The 15,932-nt window shown below is 41.4% G+C and overlaps 1 protein-coding gene across 1 annotated transcript; it reads left to right on the top strand.

Annotated features, from left to right (window-relative positions):
• Positions 1-603: 603 nt before the first annotated feature.
• On the top strand, positions 604-12,731 carry herpud1 (homocysteine-inducible, endoplasmic reticulum stress-inducible, ubiquitin-like domain member 1). The gene is made up of 8 exons (XM_063907292.1): positions 604-963; positions 2,143-2,220; positions 2,586-2,663; positions 3,713-3,906; positions 5,792-5,902; positions 7,313-7,684; positions 10,335-10,449; positions 10,706-12,731. The coding sequence occupies exons 1-8, from the start codon at positions 811-813 to the stop codon at positions 10,892-10,894; spliced, it is 1,290 nt and encodes a 429-aa protein (XP_063763362.1). The 5' UTR covers positions 604-810; the 3' UTR covers positions 10,895-12,731.
• The last annotated feature ends 3,201 nt before the right edge of the window (positions 12,732-15,932 follow it).

The raw sequence follows: 15,932 nt of genomic DNA on the forward strand, positions 1-15,932 counted from the left end.
ACTGTTTTATTAGTAACTGTGCCAAACCACTTTGATTTGACTTTATTTTCAAATCCAAAGCTCAAGTCTCAAATAATTAATAAATATGCTGGCTAGAGGATAACTGGATATTGGTTAAGATCTTTTGCAAGTCAGTGTATGGCTGTCTGATGTAACATTACTCATACAACTTCAATAGATAAACAAATGCTGAGTTCCATACTTTGTATATCTTTTTTTTCTTCTTCTTTCTTACGCCACTGCAGCTGCTTTTACAAACAAGAAAAGGCTACTGGTGCATCCATACAATAAGGACGTAGTGTTCTGTTTTAGGTTTTTTCTGGACTAACTGATATAGAATAAATAAACCTTTTTTGTTTTAACGGGGAAATTGACTAATACACTCTTAAACATCTACTTACTGTTCAGTTGACAACATTATATCAGATTACGCAAATGTAATTCTCCATTAGTTTATAAATAAACGATCTTTGGATCTTCATAATTAATTACTGCGCATGCTCACAGGACAAAGGTTTCTTGAGCAGCCTCCACGTCTGAGCCGTGTGAGCTCGAGCGCAACGTAACCAATCAGCAGCGGCCACAGAGTGTTTTGAGAAAACCGACAGCCCGCCTCCTCCTCGCAGATGTTGGTTATATCAGGCAGCAGGAAGTCTTTTAGCACAAGTTTCTGTTTAGACAAAATCATTTTTGTCGTCTGTTTCTATGTGCTGATAGACTGAATCAGCAAGGGCTCTTTCTTTTTTGACGACTGCAGTTGTAGTGAGTCGACATTGTCACCCGTAGACTACATAGTAAAAAATAGTAAACATGGATGTGGAGGACTCCGAACAAAAGACGATAACTCTTCTGATAAAAACGCCCAACCAGGCTCAGGAGGACAAAGCCGTGGAAGGCGTCTGTCCGAACTGGACCGTGAAGGATCTAAAAAGGCATTTGTCGATCGTTTACACAACTAAACCGGTGAGTTATTATGTAGCGGATAAGTTCGCAGGCTAATGTTAGCGAGGTGAGCTGCTGACAGGCTGTGCTCTGGAATGTCCTGACTGAGTGACAGGCTGTTAATGTGGCTGAACCAGCTGGATCAGGACTGGGAGATATGGAGACAAGCTAACTCGATATTTTAGGGTCGAAACTAATATTTATGATGAAGATTTTATGGGAATTTATACAGTGAGAATGTTGATGCATAACCATCAGTAATGTGGATATAACTGAGTAAATTCACATTATGGAACTGTTAGTCAAATCCAAAACATGCCATCACTACTAAACTGTAGCCTTTAAAAACAGGAAAATAGACTTAAAACAAACAAAACCTTGCCCAGCCTTCAGCTCAACTAGCCAAGAATGCTGCCAGTTAGCATCTGTCGGTGTTGTGGGTCCCAGCTGAGGCATGGAGTCCTCTGCAGTCACAATGTGCAGGAATGGTTTATAGGTTACATTTCCCACCAGGCTGACTGGTTATGTCCCAGTATCAATTCAGCTGTTTCTCATTACATATATTACCTGTAGACATTATTTAGAAAGTTATGATTAAAATATATTTGTATAGCATTAGTGGTGGGGGATATGTGCAACATTTCATATGTCATGTTATGTAATGGTAATACTATATAATATATATCTATGATTTAAATTAAGAGTGTATTTCAAAACCCTTCTGTACCATTACATATTTCCTTATTTTCTTAATATTTGGAACTCCTGTATGATCAGAAATTCTAAAAACAAGTTAAACAACTGAGAACCCAAAGTTTATAGATTATAAATGTGCCACAGAGGACACACACAGCTCCTGAAAAAGTTAAGACCACTTCAGCATTATCAGTTTCTCTGGTTTTGCTATTTATTGGTATGTTTTTTAGTTCATTTTTTAAATTTTATTTTATTGTATTCTATAAACTACTGACAACATTTCTCTGTGTTGAATTTCAACAGACACTTGAATGGGTGCCATACATAATTAACAAGTGAATTACAACCTATTGTTAAACCCTTTTAAGGGTAGTCTTATTGTAAAGTGGTACCAAAATCAGTATTTCCAGACACTCATATGTACACGTGTGTAAATGTAAACATGTCCCCCTTTGAGTCAGTGTTCTCTCTCTGTGTAACTGAGTGGGAAGTGTTTCTCTGTAGGCTCCCTGTGACCAGAGACTGATCTATGCTGGTAAACTGCTGCCAGATCATCTGCACATTAAAGACCTCTTCACACAGGTATGTGAGAGCATATGGCTCTGTTTACTGTACTGTGGCATGTTTTTTTAGGGACATTAATGGGACAAGCGGTTGCTCCACATATTGTGGCATATGTTTTATGTTGGACTATATAAACAGAACCACGTTCTTTCTAAAAATACTGTATTTCATTTTAGTACGTGTGTATGAAGAACACAACACTGTTTTCCTCAGGTCTGTTGTGTATTTCAGTTAATTTATTGTCAGACGAACATTTCCATCAAATCTTGATCTGGGTAAACTGAGAAGTTGATTGAGTTAAGTTAAGTCCAACGTCAATGCTTGAATATAGCATTGTGTTTTACCATGTAGCTTTTCTAATCAATCATTTATCCGTTTCTCAGACTGACTCCTTTCCCACACTGCACCTGGTGTGTGCTACTAGGACTCTAGCCCAAGGACCCCTGGGAGCGAGACCTAAGGTAAGAGCAGTAACACTGACTCTCAGAATCTCAGCAGAATTTACCCAGTTCTTTTTCCAGGGGGGAGCGGTGTTTCTTTTTGGGGACAGCAGGTGTTTGTTCCCAGCACACAGTAGGAGTCTTGCCCAAGGGAACTTCAGCTGGGCTCCAATGGGGGTGTGATGTTAGTCACTGTCAACATGACAGAGTCCCTCCTTGTGTTTTGTATCTGTGGGCCACACATCCATGTAATGCAGGTAGTTTTCACATAAATAACACAGGCGGGAGGTCATAACAGTGGCGGATCCAGAACAATTAATGGGTTGGAAAATTTTAAGAGGTATATACAGCTCCGGTTAAAGTTAAGAGACCACTGCAGCATTATCATTTTCTCTCTTTTCACTATTTATATGTTTGAGTAAAATTAAGTTTTTTTTTTTTTATTGTATTCTATAAATTATTGACACCATCTCTCAGTGTTGAAATTAAACAGACACTGGAATGGCTGCCATTGATATAGAGATAAAGATTTGAGAAACACTTGGAATGGTCTCTTCATTTTTTCCGGAGCTGTATGTGCTCATATAATTGCAAACATTCACATGTATCCATATGAACTTAGAAAAGCCCTCAAATGATGATATTTTAACACAGAAACAGAATATTGTGGTGGCATATGAGTAAATCATTACATATATATACCAAAAGGTGGCATTAGAACTCAATGTGTGGTTTTCTTTACTTGAATACAGCCTTTTTAAAATAAAGTAGGCTCCTCAGGAGGCAACACTCATTCAGAAACTCCCACTACTGAGTGCAGCTGTTTCACTTCCGGGCTCATCCTTCAGAGCCCAGCTACTCTTTAGAGATAGAAAGTAAAGCTTATGATACCTGGCCTTAGTTTCACCACCCGGCCCCGCCTAAACCAAGGCTACATAACCTCCAAGCGCTATCACACTAGACCAAACAAATAGCTACAGACGTATGGAAGTATATCTACTGTAGTCCTGAGGGACATACGATATACTGCTTACATTTGAAACTAGTTGAAACTGTTCTTGCCTCTGCAGACCAAAGAGACAGAACAGCCCGACCCCTCCCATCCACAGGCGATGGCAGGCTCTGGTCCTCAGAGTCCTTCTGGCCCCTCATCCTCAGTCCAGCCCAGCAGCTCCCCCACACTGAGGCAGAGGAGGCACACCCGTGCAGCTCCAGCTCACACACCAACCCCAGTGTCTCCCCCAGCATGGCCTGCTGCTGCCATGTAAGTCATATACAGTGGGGCAAAAAAGTATTTAGTCAGCCACCAATTGTGCAAGTTCTCCCATTTAAAAAGATGAGAGAGGCCTGTAATTTTTATCATAGGTATACCTCAACTATGAGAGACAGAATGAGAAAAAAAAATCCAGAAAATCACATTGTAGGATTTTTAAAGAATTTATTTTCAAATGATTGTGGAAAATAAGTATTTGGTCAATAACAAAAGTTCATCTCAATACTTTGTTATATACCCTTTGTTGGCAATGACAGAGGTCAAACGTTTTCTGTAAGTCTTCACAAGGTTTTCACACACTGTTGCTGGTATTTTGGCCCATTCCTCCATGCAGATCTCCTCTAAAGCAGTGATGTTTTGGGGCTGTCGCTGGGCAACACGGACTTTCAACTCCCTCCAAAGATTTTCTATGGGGTTGAGATCTGGAGACTGGCTAGGCCACTCCAGGACCTTGAAATGCTTCTTACGAAGCCACTCCTTCGTTGCCCTGGCGGTGTGTTTGGGATCATTGTCATGCTGAAAGACCCAGCCACGCTTCATCTTCAGTGCCCTTGCTGATGGAAGGAGGTTTTCACTCAAAATCTCACGATACATGGCCCCATTCATTCTTTCCTTTACACGGATCAGTCGTCCTGGTCCCTTTGCAGAAAAACAGCCCCAAAGCATGATGTTTCCACCCCCATGCTTCACAGTAGGTATGGTGTTCTTTGGATGCAACTCTGCATTCTTTCTCCTCCAAACACGACGAGTTGAGTTTTTACCAAAAAGTTCTATTTTGGTTTCATCTGACCATATGACATTCTCCCAACCCTCTTCTGGATCATCCAAATGCCCTCTAGCAAACTTCAGACGGGCCTGGACTTGTACTGGCTTAAGCAGGGGGACACGTCTGGAACTGCAGGATTTAAGTCCCTGGCGGCGTAGTGTGTTACTGATGGTAGCCTCTGTTACTTTGGTCCCAGCTCTCTGCAGGTCATTCACTAGGTCCCCCCGTGTGGTTCTGGGATTTTTGCTCACCGTTCTTGTGATCATTTTGACCCCACGGGGTGAGATCTTGCGTGGAGCCCCAGATCGAGGGAGATTAGCAGTGGTCTTGTATGTCTTCCATTTTCTAATAATTGCTCCCACAGTTGATTTCTTCACACCAAGCTGCTTACCTATTGCAGATTCAGTTTTCCCAGCCTGGTGCAGGTCTACAATTTAGTCTCTGGTCTCCTTTGACAGCTCTTTGGTCTTGGCCATAGTGGAGTTTGGAGTATGACTGTTTGAGGTTGTGGACAGGTGTCTTTTATACTGATAACGAGTTCAAAAAGGTGCCATTAATACAGGTAACGAGTGGAGCACAGAGGAGCCTCTTAAAGAAGAAGTTACAGGTCTGTGAGAGCCAGAAATCTTTCTTGTTTGTAGGTGACCAAATACTTATTTTACCGAGGAATTTACCAATTAATTCATTAAAAATCCTACAATGTGATTTCCTGGATTTTTTTTTCTCATTCTGTCTCTCATAGTTGAGGTATACCTATGATAAAAATTACAGGCCGCTCTCATCTTTTTAAATGGGAGAACTTGCACAATTGGTGGCTGACTAAATACTTTTTTGCCCCACTGTAAGAAGAAATGAGGTATCTTCATAACTCGACTAGTTCTCATTGGCATGGACATCAGTGAGTGCAGCATGCCGGATATGTTCTGGAAAGAACATATGTTTTGTGAATATTTGTGATTTCATTTCTATATTTGCTCATATTTTAATTTCTAGACATTAAACACCAAATCAAACTCCTTGTATTTGAAAACCTTCTTGGCAATAGTCCATATACCTGTCCTGGTTCTTGGATTCCTGTTGGTTGGATGTTACAGTATGTGTCTCCTGCAGGCCTGCAGCTCCACAGATGATCCAGCCAGCCTTCCCCACCTACTCTCTGTACAGCCCCCAGCAGCTCATGTGGCTCCAGCATGTCTACGCTCGACAGTACTACATGCAATAGTAAGTGTTCTTCTTTAGCCTGAGAGTGTCATTGTGGACGGCTTTGTCCAGTTTCCTTTTTTTCTTATAATTTGCAATTTTAACACCCATAAAATCTCCAGCGCTACAGAGCTTCATAAATGTTGCTCCATAGTTTCATATTATGTGCAATTGTTTCTCATGTAACTGTCTCCTGACATTATTATATTAACCCATTTAGGCCTAAAACTCCTGGAAAAAATGCCTGTAAAACCTATGGGCGATTTTAGAAGAACCCCCTAAAACCTGAAGTTTTTCTGGAAATTCAGCAATTGTGTCAACGCCTACTAAATAATTGACTTCGCAGCCTCTGTAGCAGATGGAAACAAAATTCCAAAAGTATTTGAGAGCTTACAGCTGTGAGTTTATTACACCTTCAATAAAAAATTTAACAAACTCAGCAAAATGAAAAACAATAAAACGGCCTCAGCAGGTGAATCAACTTTCACCCCTGGGGTGCGGTTGAAAAAACTCTGTGGATTAGAGTGGTAATTCTCCGTCCTCCACTCGGTTTCAAATCCTTCGAACTCATGGTCATCATCGTCGCCGTCTTCAAACATATGTTTTAACCATAAACCCCGGTCGATTGGTTCGACGCGTTCAAAGTCGTCAGCAATAATGTCATCAGCGCTGTGCAGATCGTCAATATCACTACCATCACTAACCTCAGAATTCCCTCCGCAGTAGTCTAAGTCTGCCATGATTGCTTGAAAAAAATCTGAACAATGCAACGTGTATATTCTGATGCATTCCATTGGCTAAGAGGCCGATAATTAATGCAAAAAAATACCACAGAGCTCTTGTACCAGAAAACGACGTATCCGCTTTCCCGGCTTCAATGCTAGAATGACGCAACATCGCCCCCGGTTGTAATGGTAGAAATGCGGCAACGCCGGCTTGAATGGGTTAATGTTGGGGTAATATTTCATTAGCGTTTTATTTTTTTAGGTGAGGTACTTTCATTTTTTACAGTTTTGCAAAATCAACTAATGACCAGAGAAGGATTTGCTATCCAGTTAGGTGTCTTATTTTCCAAGTATTTTGAAAGAGGCCAATCGTTGTCGGATAACCTTTTTAGTGTTTTAAACCTATCTCTTAATGTCCTCCCCAGTCTTTATTTTATTTTATTAATAAAATATATTTTATTTTATAAAAGGCCTGTAGCAGAGAGTCTCTCTGAGAGACACATTTAAACATGAATCTAATGAGCTGGTGTTATCCCTTCTATAATATATTCATTCATACTGAATTAAATATATTTGTATTTGTGGTTATTTTATGGGAGTCTCCTACACCAGGACATTCTCAATGTTGTGTAGCAGCTGTTGCTCTCAGCCTTTCCTCCACTGGTTTCTAATCTGCCTTATGTTCTTCTCTCCTTCCCCCCCACAGCCACGCAGCGCTGGCCGCAGCAGGCACTCCACCATCAGCACCAGCCACAACCATTGGCCAGTACCCTCCTGTTCCCGCCCACCAGGTACCTGTCCCAGCCCCATTAGCCAATCAGAACCCCATCGAAAACCTGCCCGCCAATCAGAACCCAGTGCAGGACGGTGCTTTCATCAACCCAGGGGAGGCCAACCAGAACATGAGGATGAACGCGCAGGGAGGCCCGGTGATGGAGGACGAGGATGATGTGGAGCGGGACTGGCTGGACTGGATGTACTCCGCTGCCAGGTTTGGCGTTCTGCTCATGATCGTGTACTTCAACTCCAACCTGAGCCGCTTCCTGCTGGTGATGAGCACCCTGCTTCTCATGTACCTGTGAGTTCCCTCTGCCGTTTTCTGCTTTATCGTTTAGTCCGTGTAATAGATCCTGGCACGCATGCTCCCCCTGTTCTCTCGTGGGCTGACACACGTACTTTAAAGCAGTCCGCTGTGGGGCTCTGAAGCTCACCGGCCCTTATCATCTGCTGCTGCTCGCTTCCAGAGCCTCCTTTTTTAAGCACGGGCTGAAACTCAATCTTCATATTAATATTTGAAATGACTCAATGGCCAAATAGGAGCTTACTATATGTGTGTGTGAAGGTCCTGAATGGGAGTTCCGGTCTCGCTTGGTGTAACATTGAGTCTAAGGTTGCTGTAAGTGTGACAGCAGGGAGGGACTCCTTGACTTGGTTTGTTTGGCTTAAATGAACAACATGGACACCTGAAGGTTAACTCGTCCTCCAGGGGGGGCTGCAGGGAGGTTCTGCATTAAAGGGCTCTGGGTTTCTGAACAAATACACTCCAACACAACTAACAACACATCGCAGCAAGCCATATCCACGTTTATTGTGTGTGTGTGTGTGTGTGTGTGTGTGTGTGTGTGTGTGTGTGTGTGTGTGTGTGTGTGTGTGTGTGTGTGTGTGTGTGTGTGTGTGTGTGTGTGTGTGTGTGTGTGTGTGTGTGTGTGTGTGTGTGTGTGTGTGTGTGTGTGTGTGTGTGTGTGTGTGTGTGTGTGTGTGTGTGTGTGTGTGTGTGTGTGTGTGTGTGTGTTGCTGTAAATGGCCAAAGTATAACCAAAATGCAGTATGTGTGTTGCGCCCATTTGTAGGTTTTTGTTGTTGTTTGTGAGCACTGGATGACGCAATGGGGCACTGGGTGTTTAGGTGACCTCACCGGCACAGGTGTGGGTGATTTGAAGCTGAGAAGAGCAACCGTTTTATGACCGTGTAGCTGCACATGCTGTTTTTCTTTGGAAATAGTTGGTTTTCAAAGCTTGTTTGCCCAGTTAGCCAATCCCTCTGTGATATTGAGTGGCAAACGTCCCCACAATGTGTGTTCATTTGCCTGGCAGATACAGTATATGGGACTGTTGGTCAGCAGACCTGTTGACCCCTGGCTGATGGATTTGGGCAGCTCTAGTTTGTATTGCTTTGCGAATTACTGCTTTTCAAGTGTGGCTTGTACTGACATCCTCCTGCGTACTGCTGCTGCCTGCTTCCCCCTCAGTCACTCGGTGGGTTGTTATGGTAGCAGCCGCAGGATAGCACCAGCTGATCTTGATTATGTTTTCAAGTTGTCCACATCCTTCCCATTCTCATGAATAAGATATCCTTATGTCTTGAGGCCATTTTTGCCTCTCAAATAAATGATTTGGCCATAACTAAATAATTATAGAATAGTACTAGAGACCACCTTACGGAAAAGAGTCCCACCGGTGGTTTCCTCGGTGCGTACTGGACTTCTGCCAGCCTCAGTCTGAACTGAGAATCCAACACTTCAGCTCATGTTCTGTGAACCCCTGGGAAGAATTATTTACCCATGAGATCAGTTGATAATAATGGGTCCGCTGACAGCGCTGTAGTTATCATGTTGTTTCTTTACTCCACATGTCCCGCTCTCACACTCTGTTTGCTCTTACACAACCCTTCACCCCGACACACAAAGGTCAAGGCAGTGCAAAGAAGTATGAATTGCTGAACAAAAAAAAGAGAAATGATGTCAATGGGAAAAAATACATTTTTTACTGCAATTATTTAAAAGAAATTAACTTTGATTCAATTTAAGGGAGGAACTTTGTTCGTGTCTAAAGGACACAGCCCTCTGATAACAGATAAGTCAGAATGAGTTTGACTCACCAGCAACCGTTGGAAGGTTCATGCTCAGAGACATAAAGAAGCATCCTCTCACTTAAGGGCCTCTATGATGTTCTCTTTACAATACACTACAATGTCAGGTGAGTACGTGTGTCAGTCAGCATGTCATGTTAGGGGTCAGCCGGTCTGCTCCCGTTGATCGATGTTTACCCCCTGATGTAACATTTTCCAGGTTCCTGGTTGTGTGTCAAAAAACCCTGTTGTGTGGGAGTGTCATTCATGAGGGGGAAACTGAGCCGATGAACCTCCCCCTGGGGTCTAGACACTGGTGGTGGTGGGAAGGGATTGATGGAGGTCGGTCTGAAGAGGACGGATTTAAGCTTGACGTGGACCCTGGATTCTGAGATAGGGAGGTGGAAGGGGGGAGGAGGGCTGTGTCGAGTCACCTGAAATGACAGCTGTCAGAAGGGGAGAGAGCGGGTTTTAAGGTTTAACGATGCGCTGTGATTGGCTTGTGGGAATAGAGGCGAACTGATAGGGTTAGCTGGGGAGTGACGCCCCCGATCACTGATTGGAGGGTGAGCTTAGTACGATGGAAATATGTGAATGACAGATATAAAGACGGTCCTCCTGGTTGATCTTGCGCTGAGCTTCATTAAGACATTTTCTGCCTTCAGCTAAAAATATTTTCCCTTTATTCAAATCTGAAGGTTCTGTGCAGAGCTGTGCTACAGTCCTTCCTGTCAGGTGGGGCAGGGTAAACGGCAAAATAAACAAAGTAACTTGAGAAATTCCATCTCCCTCTTTCTTGTTTTTAATGTGACTTGTTAACAGAGTAGTGACATACAGGTATCCTGAATTTATTCTGGTTTCCTCTCCTGTTTTTTCCACAGACACACTGTTGGTTGGTTCCCTTTCAGAAGACGAGCACAGGTCCAAGGACCCAACCCCCTGCAGCCCCCTGAGGTCCAGCACAACCAACAGAACGAGAACAGGAACCCTGACGCGGTAAGAGAACATCTCCGCTCTGCTTTACCTTCATTCAACTGAAGGGTTATGAACTCTGTTACACAACCGGATATCTCAGCAGTTCAAGCTTCCATGACACGAGACTCAGGTCCATGTACGTATACATGTGTCCTAGAAAGGTGCTTCTGTGGAATGTAGTCGAGCTAAAGTAGCCCCAATAAACCCCTATAGGTCGATCCACTGATGAAATAATAAACCCACTGTATGATGCCTTTGTTTCTCTTTGTCTCTTCAGGGGGAGGAGCCTGCTGACAGACAGAGGGAGGAGCCTGCTGCTGCAGAGGGCGGGTTAGAGGGACACGGACCAATGGCGGCAGTGTTAGTGCCTCCTCACAGGGTGTCAGTCATGTGGACGGCCTGGGTGTTCTTTAAAACCTTCTTCTCCTCCCTCATACCTGAGGCTCCCCAGGGGATGGCCAACTGACAACCTAGATGACCGATAGAGGCACCATACATGTTTTTTGGGGTCAAAATAATCTTTTGAGCCAAAGGAAAACCTGCAACTCAAAATAAAATCACAACTGACATTCTTATTAGTAAGAGCTGCGGTTTGAGTTTGGTTGTTGTGCCACGAAGTTAAAGCACCAGCAAAATAAAAAGACGTTGACTGGAAACAATGGACAAAGAGTTATCAGCAACATTCCCAACAACTGTGCATTGTGCAATGCCAGCTCTTTATCTGACCACCGTCTACTGATAGTAGGTTTATAGTCAAGACCCTTATCCATTAAACAACAGTGCAGCAGCCGAGGGTATAAACTTACCTTTCACCTGACTCTGTTGGACTTATCTTATTTTACTGTGAGAAGGTTCATAAATATGGACTTTCTCATCCTGTAGATTTAAATTAAGCTTGTGTATGATGATGAATATGATCAGGACCAATGCTCTCCAACCCATCAGGATTATATTAAGCATGTCTTTGGAAGTCAAAATCCACTCAAGGTGAGTCCTGTGTCTGATGACTCTCTGAATCTAAATTCCATAGATTTTTTTAGATTTACAAAGTGTCCCTGCATGGAGCCTGGGTTTGATCACAGCTGTGGTTTCCACTGGTTTGACGGACTGGAAGCAAAGGAAGCTAGCATATTATAGTATAAGTATATTATTTTAAGATGAGGAAAACTAAACTGTTCAGTTGTTTTTGTTTGTTTCTCAATGTACTTAATATTCAAAGCCATACAGCTCAGCTTATCAGTTTAATTCAGATTATTTTGGCCTTGTTCTTCTATAGTCAGTGTTGTCATTAACAACCTCAGTGCTTTAGAAACTGACCTTGACTGTCAAATAACAAACTTGCAAATGATTCACACACTTTACAATGTTCATGTTGGGTAGACTTCTTATTGAGCGTCAGATGATGCTCTTTGGTACCAAATGCAAAGTAGACGGCTTGCCAAATGTCTGGGTACATCTTTTTTGATAGTGATGCTGCCATAGTTCAAAATATATATATTACTGTAAATCTAGTTTTGTAAATAAACTTAAAGTTCACACAGCACTTTACAACATGTATCTTATGCAGGCCTCTTTACATTTGGAGGGGTTATTTTGTAATCATTGTAATATAAATATAAGGCTCTGATGTGATTGTGAGTCCAGTTCAGAATCCTGTCAAACAACACGTACAGTTTGAAGCCAGTGCTGATAAACTACAGAGATGTTGCTTTAGTAGAAAGGTAGTTATGTTTTCAGTCAGAAACAGTTTGGATAACTATGGAAAGTGTCATAGCTAAGATTTAAATTAAGCTATCAAATCCCTCCTACAGCACCTTAAGCACCTGGCTCTCATCATATTGACTGAGAACCTGTACTGTCACTGATCAGAAGCATGAGTGACTTTTTGTCAATGCATCTACTGGTCACTGCATCAAGGTATTGATCATGAATTTGTGTGAGTTAACTCTTTTTAACTAACTGTTAAATGTTGCAGTTTAAAAAAAATCTATTACAAGGAAAATATGGGTTTTACTATCTTCTCTTAATAACGTCACTGTAAATGGGGGCTATTAGACCTTTGAGTAAAAAGGGCTAAAGAAATGTCCCTCTTGTTATCCAATCCTGTGTACTGCATTAGCCCCTGCTCTATCGCTAGCACTCAGATTCCCTTTTGGAAAGGACTATAGTCTGGGATATGGTCACTGTGTGTAATTGGACATTTTAATATTAATATCGTCTTTATCCGTCTTTCTTTGAAACTGTGCTGGATGTTGTATGAGGTGTGTTTTGAGGAGGACCTGCAATAAATCTTTATACCTGTAGTTGTTTCCAATTTTTTGCAGATGTGGGTTGTGAGGACGGTGTTTCAGATTGAAAAATAAATAATGCAACCACAGTTTATGCATATACAAACAGACTGAACAAGCTGAATGTCATGTCCCCGAATGACACGCATGTTTGAGCAATGATAAAAAAAAAGAAGACCTTGAATAAACTCCAGCTGCACCTCACTTCAAACACACATGTTGTTTGCTCCAGACACATGCCTGCACATGTGTGGCTCTCTGCAGGACTCCGCTGTTGACCTGCATAGCTGTCAAAGTCTGAGATAAGAACAGTTTTGTTCTCCTGAACTGAGCCTCCAGCCGCCAGGAAGTACCGGCTGTTGAAATGTTTGCAGTGGCCAGACGGTGGTACTTAAACTTCTGCGTCAGTCACTTGAAGCCATTAGGCCAAAATAGTTTTTCGTGTAGTTCCCCCAACTTTAACATTAATGGACAATAATACTGAATATTCCCCCCCTAGAATTACACCCTGTAATTGATATGTAAAGTGTGATACAATGAACACAAAATGTTACAAAAAAAACAAAACATTATGGAGGAATAAAAAAAAAAAGAAACCCAAAAATGTTCTGTTAACAGTTTAAAATCCATTTGGCGATTTTGATTGCACTTGTTAGACCTAGATCTATGACCTCAGTTCTCACTGTGCTTTACAATGGTTAAAAATAGACCTATGATAAATTTGAAAAAACTGCATACTTATTTCTATATTCTACTTCAAAATTATATTTCACTTAAGGCAAATATTGCATGTATTACTCCATTACCAGGCCCATTGGTTATAAAAATCTAAATATTGTCCCAATACAACAATGTTGTATCACTCAACTACAAGGAAAGTGTATGCAATATAAATGTAAACGTAGAGAAAATACACCTTTATGTTTATAGAGGACATTATTCTTTGAATCCACCTCTTCTGTGCATATTCAAAGGTCAACGGTCCATATTGTTGTCTGGCGTTGACCGTTCTTTGAATTACATTTTAAAAAACAGAGAAGTCTATAAAACGGAATCATTTATTTTGAATTAAATTTGTGCAAATAGCTGAATCCATTGGACCAAGCCAGAGTGTTCATGCTGACTGGGCCCAATGGATGCAGAACATCACCATGAGATATACTAGAGGGGGTTTTGTTCTCTTCACTGAGCAACTTTCAAAGGAAATAACCCTTGTCCAACACTGTATCCACTTCTCTTAATACATCAGAGGCTGTACTGAGGCACAATGACGCTTATATGCTAATGTGACATTCTAACAAAGTACTGGCTTTCATAGGTAGTTATGTATTCGTAGACTCAATTTTAAAGTTTAACCTGATGACATTAGATTCTTCAAAGTCCAGAGACAAGTTATTAAATCCAATGTCATGGCAATGCATCCAAAAGTTAAAGAAATAGTTTTATAGAAATGATGCCTTCTGCATAAAGGCTAGAGCTGGGAGCCCATGTGCCAGCGCAGCGGTTTTGCGTTCAAATCCGGCCTGGGTCCCTTTATTCCTCTCAAACCCCGTTATCCCCGCTTTTGAAACTGCCAATCTCTAATAAATAAAGACTAAATTGTCCCAAAAAAACATTTAAACTTTCCTCTACTGAGGCTGCTCAGTGTCAATCAGAGCAAAATGTCATGGCTGGAGTTTAAATGGGCCTTCAAACAAAAAGCGCAGGAATGACCTCATGCAGAGTGCAGACACTGTAGTGTACATAGTCATGTAAATGGAATGTTGACCCCAAATATGTATACTTCCCAAGCACATGTCCTCAAACAACTTTTTAAACTCAAATTTAAACTGATTGACAGTTTCCCGTGACCATATTAACCCTTGCAGAAGATGTGCAATGTGGTTAGCCATAGCTGTTCACTGCTGGTCCCCTCTGTGTTTTAAGCATGCTGTACAGTGGTAGGTATAGTTAGTCTTGTGCAACCTAAGCAGTGGTGAAAAGTAACTACGTACATTTACTCAAGTACTTAACTACAATTTTGAGAGACTTATACTTTACTTGAGTATTTAAATTATGTGCTACTTTGTACTTCTACTCCACTACAATTCAGAGGTAAATGGTATACTTTTACTACACTTACGTTTCTTTACAGATCTGGATTAATGATGGTAAATATAATGAACCCTTAAATCAGACTTTAATTCACCTGCAGTAAATCCAGCAGCTACCCTGCAGTATACAAAGCCATTCAAACTAGCTGCACCTTTACCAGCTCTGAGAACACTTTAATGATCAATCATTATAAAACATATCAGAGATATTATTCTGAAATGGACCAATCAAACAATGACTACTTTTACTGTCGCTACTTTAAGTACATTTAGATGAGAGTACTTTCTACTTTCACTGGAGGAACATTTTGAATACTTTTACTGTGACAGAGTATTCCTACACTCTGGTACTTCTACTTTACTCAAGTACACGATCTGAGTACTTCTACTTTTACTCAAGTACAAGATCTGAGTACTTCTACTTTTACTCAAGTACAAGATCTGAGTACTTCTACTTTTACTCAAGTACAAGATCTGAGTACTTCTACTTTTACTCAAGCACAAGATCTGAGTACTTCTACTTTTAGTCAAGTACACAATCTGAGTACTTGTACTTTTACTCAAGTACACAATCTGAGTACTTCTCCCCACAAACAAAAGGCTCTTGTTGGAGCCCTCTTCTATATCAGTTACCCCCCCCCCTCTCTGTTATCTCTAGTCTGTCTTTGGGTTCAGCTCTTACTCTTGTTTCTTCGCTCTATCGTCTATAGTGAAACCAAATGTACACAGTTGGTAGTAGAAAAAGTATACTCATTCAATTCTGAGGTAACCACCCTAAGGACTGAATAGTGTGTGTTACAGTGAGCTTCTGGACCTGTATCTGGTTTTGCTGTGAGCTTGTGCTTATTGAAAAAGTTTCTGTTCAGTGAAGGTTGGACCGGAACATTGTGCTAGCCTTATACATTTTGTTGAGTCTAGGAAAAGGGGAATTCAAATAGTAGATTCATCTCTCACACATGCTCATCTCCAGCATGTAAGTTATATTGTGAGGAATAAGTGTTTCTGGAAATGTCAATGTCTTTGTAGACTGTGTGATAACTGGCCCTAAGTGTGCTTTGAGCCTCCAGTCTGGAATGTTAGAAGTCTACAGTTTCTACAATCTGGTTCTGTTCAGGGCTGTTGT

The sequence above is a fragment of the Eleginops maclovinus genome, chromosome 2 (genome assembly GCF_036324505.1).
Source record: "Eleginops maclovinus isolate JMC-PN-2008 ecotype Puerto Natales chromosome 2, JC_Emac_rtc_rv5, whole genome shotgun sequence".
NCBI lineage: Eukaryota > Metazoa > Chordata > Actinopteri > Perciformes > Eleginopidae > Eleginops > Eleginops maclovinus.